Source organism: Trachypithecus francoisi, unplaced genomic scaffold, assembly GCF_009764315.1.
Source record: "Trachypithecus francoisi isolate TF-2019V2 unplaced genomic scaffold, Tfra_2.0 Lachesis_group3, whole genome shotgun sequence".
NCBI lineage: Eukaryota > Metazoa > Chordata > Mammalia > Primates > Cercopithecidae > Trachypithecus > Trachypithecus francoisi.
In genome coordinates, this window is record NW_022681468.1 from 98,888,897 (window position 1) to 98,900,615 (window position 11,719).

Here is an 11,719-nt window from a genome sequence, read left to right on the forward strand (position 1 = left end):
CCTTTAGTCCCAGCTACTCGGGAGGGTGAGGCAGGAGAAGGGCGTGAACCCGGGAGGCAGAGCTTGCAGTGAGCCAAGATCACGCCACTGCACTCTAGCCTGGGCGACAGAGCGAGACTCTGTCTCAAAAAAAAAAAAAAAAGAATTATTCAGGATATTAGTGAGAAATTCTCACAAACAATATGCATTTAGGAAACTATTTTACTTCTTTAAATCGTTTGAAGTCTTGAAAAAAAAAGCTTTTTTTGGCATTTCTTTCAGAATGTCTGGTCATTGACAATTTTTGTTTGTTTTGAGAAAGAGTCTTGCTCTGTTGCCCAGGCTGGAGTGCAATGCAACGATCTCAGTTCACTGCAACCTCTACCTCTCCGGTTCAAGCGATTTTCCTGCCTCAGCCTCCCCAGTAGCTGGGATTACAGGCATGTGCCACCAAGCCCGGCTAATTTTTGTATTTTCAGTAGAGACAGGGTTTCACCATGTTTGCCAGGCTGGTCTTCAACTCGTGACCTCAGGTGATCGGCCTGTCTCAGCCTCCCAAAGTGCTGAGATTACAAGCTTGAGTCACCACACCCGGCCAGTCATTGACAATTTTTACCATTACCTTCCTCTTCTCCTTAGCCCTTAACAGACCCAGTTCATTCTATTTGGAAATAACAAGAACTTGATCAGATTATTAAATCTTGGAAACCATCTCATTTTTACCTTATAAAGTGTTAAGTTTCATGTTCATATTATCTTACAAATGTAGCATAAATGTTATGGGTAGATATAAGGAAATATTGGCATAGTATAGGTAATTAGTGAAAAGACAGAACTTCACCAAACATAATAAAAGGTGAACATAAAACTATAACACTACTTTTAAAATATTTTCTCCTAAATTATTTTAGCATTTTTGACTATGAACACTGCCAAAAAATAGGTTCAAAGTAGCCTAGAGAAACAGTTTCTTCTTCTGGAATCCATCTTGGCAGTGGCGATTTTCTCCCACACTCATTCCCAAGTTAGGCGGATGTGTAGAAGTCCCTAGGCTTGGTATTGCCCAGGAGGTCATCTTCATAGTTGGGGAGGCAGTAGCAGAAGAAAGCACAGCCGATGAGGACAATCGTGGCTGCCCACCCAAAGCCATAGGGCTAGTTATAGATGTGACAGCAGGGGTTGGCCTGAAGGTTGAAGGTTTGGGTGTACTTCACGGGGTAAATTACCAGGGAAATGATCTGGAACACAGCAGCCAAGGCAAAGAGACTTCCAATCACTCTTAGGAAGACAAGCATCTGGGGTACACACAGGATGAAGAAGGAGAGGATGAAACAGATCACCAGGAAGCTGAAGCCCCAGAAGAGCATGGCAGCTGCTGCTCTACCCAACGCGTACTCCATGAGGCTCTAGCAGCCTTCCTCTTAGGACCGGCTGCCGCCGCCGCCCTCGTGGAAACATCTCCACCACAGCAAGGACGTCTGGACGTGGTCGCTCGACTGCCGCCTGCCGCGGCCGGCCAGGGCTATGATGTCAAAGGCGATGGCGCTGAGTAGGAGCAGGATCAGGATCCAGCGGCAGCGCAAGCAGGCCAGGCCGCAGAGGATCACGTCTACCGGCGGTGTGGGGCCGGGCGGGGCCGGGCGGGGCCGGAGGAGCGCGCGGGCCCGGGCGGAGGTGGGGAGTCACTCATTGTTGTATTTTTAATATAGACAGGGCTTCACCATGTTGGCCAGGCTGGTCTCGAAATCCTGGCCTCAAGTGATCCACCCGCGTCGGCCTCCCAAAGTGCTGGGACTACAGGCGTGAGCCACCGTGCCCGGCGCAGTATTATTCTTTTGTGCTTGTTTTAAAGTTGTACATATGCTTAGAAAAATGTTGGTAGGATAGTAACTCTTCAGCGGTGGGATTAGGGATGACTTTTGTTTTCATTTTGCTTGTCTTTTTCTTTAATGAGTATATATTACTTGTGTGACAGATGAAGTAAAGCAGGAAGGGTAGCCATGGTATTTGAGAAAGAGCATTGGAGGTGTTTGAGATGGAGTCTCACTGTCACCCAGGGTGAAGTGCATTCAGTGGCACAATCTCGGCTCACTGCAACCTCTGCCTCCCGGGTTCAAGCAATTCTCCTGCCTCAGCCTTCCCAGTAGCTGGGATTACAGGCATCTGCCACCACACCCAGATAATTTTTGTATTTTTAGTAGAGATGGGGTTTTGACATGTTGGCCAGGCTTGTCTCAAACTCCTGACCTCAGGTGATCTGCCTGTCTCACGTGGTGGCTCACGCTGTAATCCCAGTACTTTGGGAGGCCAAGGCAGGCAGATCACTTGAGGTCAGGAATTTGAGACCAGCTTGGCCAACATGGTGAACCCCTACTAAAAATATTTTTAAAAATTAGCTGGGCATGGTGGCACAAGCCTATAGTCCCAGCTACTTGGGAGGCTAGGCAGAATTGCTTGAACCCGGGAGGCGGAGGATGCAGTGAGCCGAGATTGAGCCACTGTACTACAGTGTGGACAAGAGCGAGACCCTGTCTCAAAATAAATAAAGGCCAGGCGTAGTGGCTCACACCTGTAATCCTAGCACTTTAGGAGGCCGAGGCAGGCAGATCACTTGAGGTCAGGAGTTTGAGAGCAGCCTGGCCAACGTGGTGAAACCCCATCTCTACTAAAAACACAAAAATTAGCTGGGCATGGTGGCAGATGCCTGTAATCCCAGCCACTTGGGAGGCTGAGGCAGGAGAATCAGTTGAACCTGTGAGGTGGAGGTTGCAGTGAGCTGAGATTTTGCCACTGCACTCCAGCCTGGACGACAGAGCTAGAATCCGTCTCAAAAATAAATTAAAAAACAAAGTTTTAAGAACAGCCTTTAGGTTTCTATAGCCCATTGGGAAAAGGGTATGGCATGATCAGATGATTTGCAGGAGTTACAAATGCAAATTTAAACAATCAAACAGCATCTAACACATCTTTAACAATTAAACAACACAACAACAAAACCATAAAAATATTGATAAGCTTCTACTATGAACTACATGATAGTGACAGAGGAATGAGAGCAAGGGTCCTATGTGCCCACTGTTGTATTACCAGTATCTGGATCGTAGAACTTTGCTTGGCATGTGATAGGGCTTTGCCATTTATACTGAGAACAGATGCTCGAGTTATCAATAATTGATAAAAGCAACAGTAATCAGTATTTTAATTGCTGAAAATGGACATTTGAAATAGCAGTAAGATTCTAGAATGGCAATGACTGAGTTGGAATGTAGGTGTTTTCATTAATGTCCTACACATATTTAAATTCTGAGTAGCCATTTTTGCTGGTAAATTGTGAAAGCAGGACACGGTTCTCCAAAGTTCACAGGTAAGCCATCCCATCAGAGCACCGAGCAGACTGCTACATTTTACTTTATTTTGCTTGTAAGGAAAACCAATTGACTAAGCTGTCCCTAAATTTCTGGTTTTAACAGATTTTTTTTTTTTTTTTTTGAGACGGAGTCTCGCTGTCACCCAGGCTGGAGTACAGTGGCCGGATCTCAGCTCACTGCAAGCTCCGCCTCCCGGGTTCACGCCATTCTCCTGCCTCAGCCTCCCGAGTAGCTGGGACTACAGGCGCCGGCCACCACGCCCGGCTAGTTTTTGTATTTTTTTAGTAGAGACGGGGTTTCACCGTGTTAGCCAGGATGGTCTCGATCTCCTGACCTCGTGATCCGCCCGTCTCGGCCTCCCAAAGTGCTGGGATTACAGGCTTGAGCCACCGCGCCCGGCCCAACAGATGTATTTCTAAAACAATCAGTAAATTAACAAAATTATGGCAGACAGTGCCATATCCCTGGAATTTCAAAAGCCCTGGATTAATGATGAGACCCGAGTTAAGTCCCAGCACCGCCACTTATTGGCAGCCATATGAGAGTCTATTTCCTTATTTGTAAAAGGGACCTCTTAATCGGGGATTGCCTACATCATGGTGCCATTGTAGAAATCTGGTTAAGGAAACTGTATAATGAGACATAACTGAAGATTGATTGATTTTATTTAGAGATGGAGGTCTCACTCTGTTACCCCAGGCTGGAGTGCGGTGGTACAATCATAGCTCACTGCAGCCTCAACCTCCGAGGCTCAAGCAATCCTCCCACCTCGGCCTCCCAAGTCACTGGGACTGTAGACACATTCCACCGTGCCCCACTCATAATATAATTAACTTTAAAATGTGGTTGGAGATTATAAGGGCCCTAAAGCCTTTGCCTGCTTTGTATTTTCTGCCAACCCCTCATTTCCCAATCTTTGGCAGAACCCTAGCAACTAAGAGAAAGGTGTCCAGTTTTTGGTTGTCAGAATCTATCACTAAGCAGGATGCTCTGCACAGAGCCCTTTGCTGGGAAATTCCTCTGGTTCCATCTCTCTCCCAATGTTTAGCGACCAGGGATCCTTCCTTTCTGCCTTTGTCCTTCCCTCACTCACCAAGGTTCACAGGTAAACCATCCCACCCAAGAGCACCAAAAAAGCAGACTGCTACATTTTACTTTATTTTGCTTGTAAGGAAAACAATTGACTAAGTTGTCCCAAAAATGTTAGTGTTCACTGATCAAGAAGGAAATGAGGTCAGAAGGCAAACTTTTCACTTCCTCTCAAACATAAATTGCAAGTATCACAGAAAATTGTAACAACACATGCAACATGGCTGGTTTTCAACATACAGAGAGTCCAAGCAAGAAGAGTGAGTACAGAAGATCTACAGAGGTCAGACTGGGGGCACTACTACAGGAAGTCTGAATCTATCCACGCAGTTTTTTCCTCCCACAGTCCAGGCTCAACACTTCTTCCTATTCCAAGGTGGCTTCTCCATATGTAGAAATCCAGGCTGTTCCATATATATTACTTGCCCAGCTGTGTTTCACGAGGCATCTCCACAAGCCAAGCCCCGACTCAAATTCTGTACAGGAAGTTCCCGTTGCTGTCAAAGAACTCTCGGCCCCTCTGCACTACTTTGCTGCTGAAGTTACCTGGCTCCTCTGCCTTCAACTCCTCTAGCTTCTGATCACTTGGCAATGCACCACTGCCAGTTCTTCTGGTGCTCTCAGAATCACTGGAGTACTTCTGTAGCTCTCTTGGATGACCTAGGGGTACAGCAACAGGCACAAAGCTCTCCTCCAGGTGCTGGATTTCTTTATTTCTTCCCTTCCATCTCCTTGGTGTATTTGTCCTGTGAGTGTCTGACTCTATCACTTTCAAAGCTGTGCTGTGATTCGCATCTTTGGATGAGGCTTCATGCCCTGGCATAAGCAAAGAGCCTGATACAGAGTGGCCTGCAGGGAACAGCTTTGAGGTATTTCCAGCGCCCCGGAGCTGCTGGAGAGAGTGGGCAAGCCCAGCTTTCTTTAGGACTTTTTGATCCTGCTTCAGCTTCTGCTCCAATGTGGGTACAAACTTGCTTTTTAAAACTCTTCGGATCACATCAGTGCTGACATTAAAGCCTTCAGCCAACCTGGGAACTGACCAGGACTCTGGAAATTCCTCACGTAAATACCTATGGGAAGAAGGAGCAGGTTTGCAAGTTATAAAGGCTCCTATCAGAACATCTAACTTGCAATACGTATTATAAAGAAGAGGGGTTGGGCCGGGCGCGGTGGCTCAAGCCTGCAATCCCAGCACTTTGGGAGGCCGAGGTGGGCGGATCACGAGGTCAGGAGATTGAGACCATCCTGGCTAACACGGTGAAACCCCGTCTCTACTAAAAATACAAAAAAACTAGCTGGGCGAGGTGGCGGGCGCCTGTAGTCCCAGCTACTCGGGAGGCTGAGGCAGGAGAATGGCGTAAACCTGGGAGGCGGAGCTTGCAATGAGCTGAGATCCGGCCACTGCACTCCAGCCTGGGCGACAGAGCAAGACTCCGCCTCAAAAAAAAAAAGAAGAAGAGGGGTTGAGGCCTGGCATGGTGGCTCACACCTGTAATCCCAGAATTTTGAGAGGCCGAGATAGGCGGATCGCTTGAGCCCAGGAGTTCGAGACCAGCCTGGCCAATGTGGTGAAACCCAATCTCTACTAAAAATACAAAAATTAGCTAGGTGTGGTGGCTCACGCCTGTAATCTCAGCTACTTGGGAGATTGAGGCACAAGAATCGCTTGAACCTGGGAAGTGAAGATTGTAGTGAGCCGAGATTGCACCACTGCACTCCAGCCTGGGCAACAGAGTGAGAATCTCTCAAAAAAACAAAAAAAACAGGGCTTGAAAAACCGCAAATGTAGTCCCTATCTTGTGCTAGCTAAATGGCTGTGTTCCATTCCTGTGTGTCAAGAGCAACACTTGACCACTGTCAGTCAGGTCACTTCATTTCATATTAACTCAGCTCCTCTCACTGACATCTAATACCACATTAGGTCCTGGGGATGCAGGAGAACTGACCTTCCCTTTACATAGTTTGGGAGTGGGGACAGACACAATGAATGACATTATGGTAAAGGTTATAGCACAGGATGCAAAGACAGCACCCCAGGAGGGAGACTCAGATATAGGGAATAAGAACACTTACAGCCAGGCCCAGGAATTGCTTCATGAAGTCCAAGCTAGAGTGGGTCTGAAAGGATGAAAGGGTAATAAGCTGGCAGAAGGGAGTAGAGAAGGAGAGATGAAAGGTAATGATGATAAAGTGAACACTTGTGAAATGCAAAGTGGCACATCACCTTTGTTGGGAACAGCTCAACTGACAGTGAGGGTAAGAGGTAGATAACACTTAGGGGTCTGGAGTTTATCCCAAGGCAAGAGCAAGTCAAGGAAAAATTTTAAGCAGTGGAATGCCATGGATAAATTTTCATTTTGAAGTTCAACCTACAGCCTGGCACAGTGGCTCACTCCCAGCACTCTGAGAGGCTGACGCAGGGGGGATTGCTTGAGCCCAGGAGTTCGAGACCAGCCTGGGAAACACAGTGAGATCCCATCTCTATTAAAAAAGGAAAAAAAGGAGTTCAACCTAGTGGTAGTTTTTCAGTGACAAAAGTATAGGCAGAAAGATTGGTCAAGAGGCTGTTACAGTAATCCAGACAGTCTCAAGTGAGACAGTCAATGGAGCATAGGAGGAAAGTGAGTTGAGAAATATTTTAGAAAAGTCAAATAGTACAACTTGGTACTAAGGGACTAAATATTGGGGGAAGAAGCATCAAGGTCAAGATTCAGGATTTTAGCTTGGGTAATTAGTAGGTTACAGGAAAAACAGGAACAGGATGAAGTTGTCAGGGAACAACGATGAATTCTATTTTGTACATGTTGAGTTTGAGGAAACTGTAATATCCAAAACAGAGATGTCTGGTACACAGTTGAATATATGCCTTTAGAGTTCAGGAAGAAAAACATGAACTGGAGATGACAGATTTGGAAGTCACAAGCCAATAGCAGGGGTGACTGAGTGGCTAGCATCAGGCAGGGAAATATGCAGAATGAGCTAAAATGACAAGGACACAACTCTAAGAAAAAACAAAATTTAAGATATAGGAAGTAGAAGAGGAGCCCGGAAGGAAACTGAGAAAAGCAGCCCTAGAAACAAAGAAAAAAAAAAAAAATCAGAAGGGAATGGTACCCTGGAGTCAAGGGAGAAGAGAATTTTAAGAAAGCAGTTCACCAGGCCGGGCGCGGTGGCTCAAGCCTGTAATCCCAGCACTTTGGGAGGCCGAGGTGGGCGGATCACGAGGTCAGGAGATTGAGACCATCCTGGCTAACACGGTGAAACCCCGTCTCTACTAAAAATACAAAAAACTAGCCGGGCGACCTGGCGGGCGCCTGTAGTCCCAGCTACTCGGGAGGCTGAGGCAGGAGAATGGCGTAAAACCCGGGAGGCGGAGCTTGCAGTGAGCTGAGATCTGGCCACTGCACTCCAGTCCGGGCAACAGAGCGAGACTCCGCCTCAAAAAAAAAAAAAAAAAAAGAAAGCAGTTCACCATGGCACATGTACACCTATGTAACAAACCTGTACATTCTGCACATGTACCCCAGAACTTAAAGTAAAATTAAAAAAATAAAAATAAAGGCTGGGTATGGTGGCTCACACCTGCCTGTAATCCCAGCACTTTGGGAGGCTGAGGCAGGCAGATCACTTGAGGTCAGGAGTTCAAGACCAGCCTGGCCAACATGGTGAAACCCCATCTCTACTAAAAACACAAAAAGAAAAAAAAAAAATTAGCTGGGCATAGTGGTGTGCACCTGTAATTTCATCTACTCAGAAGGCTGAGGCATGAGAATCGCTTGAACCCAGGAGGCGGAGGTTGCAGTGAGCCAAGATCATGCCACTGCACTCCAGCCTGGTGACAGAGTGAGACTCTGGCTCAAAAAAAAACAACAACAACGACAAAAAAAAAAAAAAAAAAAAAAAAAACGAAAAGAGAATCAGTGGCAATAAATAAATAAATAGAGAGAAAAAAGAAAGTTTCAGTTGGGTGCAGTAGCTCACACCTGTAATCCTAACACTTTGGGAGGCCAAGGCAGGCAGATCGCTTGAGCTCAGGAGTTTGGAGACCAGGTTGGGCAACACGGCAAAATCCTGTATTTAATTTTTTTTTTTTTTAATTTAAAAGGCAGTTTTTACAAGGGCAAATGCTGCTGAATTATTAAGGAGGCTAAAGACTACAAAGTGTCATTTGAGTCTAGCACTGAGGAAGTCACTGATGGATTTAAGGAGAGCAGTTTTATTGCAGTGATACAAACAAAAAACCAAGGATAGGTACCCTGGGAACCAACTGGGAACAAAAGAATGAGAGACAGCTTTAGGTTGAGGACAGAGGTCCCTGAGTAAGCAGGGAGAAATATGACCTAAAGCATACAGAGAATTGGTCCCAGACAACTGAAGGACTCCCATTTCCTCTGAGATGGGAGTAGAGCATAAGTTTGAGAGTAGTGGGCAAAGAGGAAGAGCAGGAAGCTCAAAGTTCTTACTTATTGGACTGTTTTTTTCTCTTAAAAGGACATTTATTGACCACAAAAAAAGGGAGATAAGTAAGAAAGTGGAAGGTTTGAAAAAGCTATTGTTGAAGACAGGAGATAGAGGCCGGCACGGTGGCTCATGCCTGTAATCCCAGCACTTTGGGAAGCCGAGGTGGGTGGATCACCTGAGGTCAGGAGTTAGAGACCAGCCTGGCCAACATGGTGAAACTCTGTCTCTACTAAAAATCCAAAAATTAGCCAGGTGTGGTGGTGCATACCTGTAATCCCAGCTACTCCGGAGGCTGAGGCCCAAGAATCTCTTGAACCCAGAGGCAGAGGCTGCAGTGAGCTGAGATTTTGCTACTGCACTCTGGCCTGGGAAACAGAGTGAGACTGTCTCAAACAAAAAACAAACAAACAAAAAAAGAGGAAATTAGACCTGACTGAGGACCCAGAAGGTGCTACAGGCTCACAAAATCTTGACCAGCTCTACAGAATCCCCTTTATTTTAAATTTCAATTCCAGAGTCATTCTGATGGAAATGAAAAATAGTACATAAGTACTATTTATGTACTAAGTATGTATTATGTATTAGTATAATGTACTAATGTGCTAAGTAGGGCTACTTAGCAATATTTATCAAAATGCAAACGCATTTGTCTTTTGACCTGGCAACCTTACTTCTGGGAATGTATATAACAAATACTCCTGGCAGGTATGTAGAATGATACATATACATAGTTATTCACTGGAGCACTATTAGTGAGCAACAGAAATGGAAACAACCCAACTAAATGCCCATAAGAAAAGACAGGTTAAATAATGCATTGTGGCCAGGCGTGGTGGCTCACGCCTCTAATCCCAGCACTTTGGGAGGCTGAGATGGGAAGATCAGTTGAGGCCAGAAGTCTGAGACCAGCCTGGTCATCATGGTGAGACCCCCATCTCTGTCAAATAAATAAATAGATAGGAGAAAAAATTGTTTAAACAAACATTAAAAACCACTGTCATATACTGCCTCAAAAAAATATAACACCACCATCTATAAAAAAGAATTGAGGGCCAGGCGCAGTGGCTCGCTCAGGGCATGGAGCCTGGTTTTTGGTAGAGAAAAACTATTAAAAATAGTACAGCTGCAAACAGTAGCTCATGCCTGTAATCCCAACACTTTAGAAGGCTGAGGTGGGACGATCGCTTGAGCCCTGGAATTGTAGACTAGCATGGGCAACATGATGAGACTGTCTCTACAAAAAATAAACAAAATTAACTAGGCATGGTGGCATGCATCTGTAGTCCCACCTACTTGGGAGGCTGAAGTGGGAGGATTGCTTGGGCCCAGGAGGTAGAGGCTGCAGTGACCTGTGATCACACCATTGTACTCCAGCCTTGGCGACAGAGTGAGACCCCCATCTACCAAAAAAAAAAAAAGTACCCACAGGAGAGTGGGTGGGACAAATAATTCTCAATGCGTATACCACGTTATACTGTTAGGATGTTGAGCCATATGTAACACTTTACCTACTCAAAACAAAAAAACTTAAAATCTCTTTTAAGCTTTCCTAAATTATAGATCCTCTCTTCAGAAAAATGCACCTAACTATGGAAGCACCAGCATCCCTGTACCTTAGGTTGGGAAAGTCATGATCTACACGCAGGGGTTAAATGTTGTGATGTCTGCAATTTACTATTTTAAAACTTCAGCAAAAATGAAACAACCACGTCATAACGTTAAAAACTACTAAAACCAGGCGGGGCGCAGTGGCTCATGCCTGTAATCCCAGCACTCTGGGAGGCCTAGGCGGGCGAATCACTTCAGGTCAGGAGTTCAAGGTGACGGCGGAAACCACATGTCTTTAAAAAACAAAACAATACACTATTAAATCTAGATGACGACAGGTTTAGGGAAGTTCGTTATATTACTCTACTTTTCTGATAATAAATTTCAATGACAAAAAGTAAATGAAAATATAAAAGCAGTATCAAAAACGCCAAACCCGTGCTCTGGGCTCCAGTATCCTTCATTTCTTGTCACAGCAGATACAAACAAGGTACCCTGAGTCTTACCGGATCTGCTCCATGGCTTCCCGAGTCAGGGTTCTGGGCGGGGCACCAGGCGCCTCCATTTGCCTCCGAATTTTCTGGAATCGGATTGCTTTTTTCTGTCCTTTCAGGGTGCTGGGGAAAAGAACCAATGGCAGAAGCCATGCGTGGAAGCAGAATGGATGTTTGAAGAGCCTCAGGCTAAATCATGGAGCGCCCAGCCCTCTTCTCTTTGATCGCAAGGGCAACCGGGCCGTGTTGCCGGCTTAGAGCTGCTCTGTACACCCAGAAAGCTAACACCTAGAACAATAACTGCCTGTAAGCATGCCGAACTCTCTAAACTGATGATGAAATACGTTACTAATGAAGGGACCAGTGGTCCCTGGGGAGCTGAACACCTCACGCTGCGCGACTAACAACGGGTAAGAGGAAACAAGGGCCGCTGCGCAAGCAGCGGCAGGACACCCGGCGCCAAGGGGGCGCGGCCTGGGGCGCCGGGGCGCGAGGCCCAGCTTCAAGCTGAGGGCCCAAGGAGAAGCCGGTACCTCTCCACCTCCTGCAGCTCCCGTTCCTCCGGCTCCCAGTCGGAATCGGGGTCCGGCTCCCGGCGGATAGGGCCTGGGCCCGCCACCCCCCGGGTCGCGAACCCACAGCGAGCGACGGCAGCGCAAAGGCGCCCCCCCAGCAAGACACCCAGGGAAACCGCCATGTCGACGCAAACCAGCCTTCAGCAGTCTGCTACGAAACAGCAGCGGAAGTAGCCGGGTAAGGCCGGAAGTGGAAGGGGCGGAC

The 11,719-nt window shown here is 46.5% G+C and overlaps 1 protein-coding gene and 1 pseudogene across 2 annotated transcripts; both read right to left on the minus strand.

Annotated features, from left to right (window-relative positions):
- Positions 1-79: 79 nt before the first annotated feature.
- On the minus strand, positions 80-2,125 carry LOC117070219 (annotated as a pseudogene). Its single transcript, XR_004431832.1, has one exon. The product of XR_004431832.1 is annotated as a p53 apoptosis effector related to PMP-22-like (transcript).
- A 2,364-nt stretch (positions 2,126-4,489) lies between these two features.
- On the minus strand, positions 4,490-11,692 carry NGRN (neugrin, neurite outgrowth associated). The gene is made up of 3 exons (XM_033189018.1): positions 11,473-11,692; positions 10,952-11,062; positions 4,490-5,506 (listed from the first exon to the last, which is right to left on the minus strand). The coding sequence occupies exons 1-3, from the start codon at positions 11,634-11,636 to the stop codon at positions 4,906-4,908; spliced, it is 876 nt and encodes a 291-aa protein (XP_033044909.1). The 5' UTR covers positions 11,637-11,692; the 3' UTR covers positions 4,490-4,905.
- Positions 11,693-11,719: the final 27 nt, after the last annotated feature.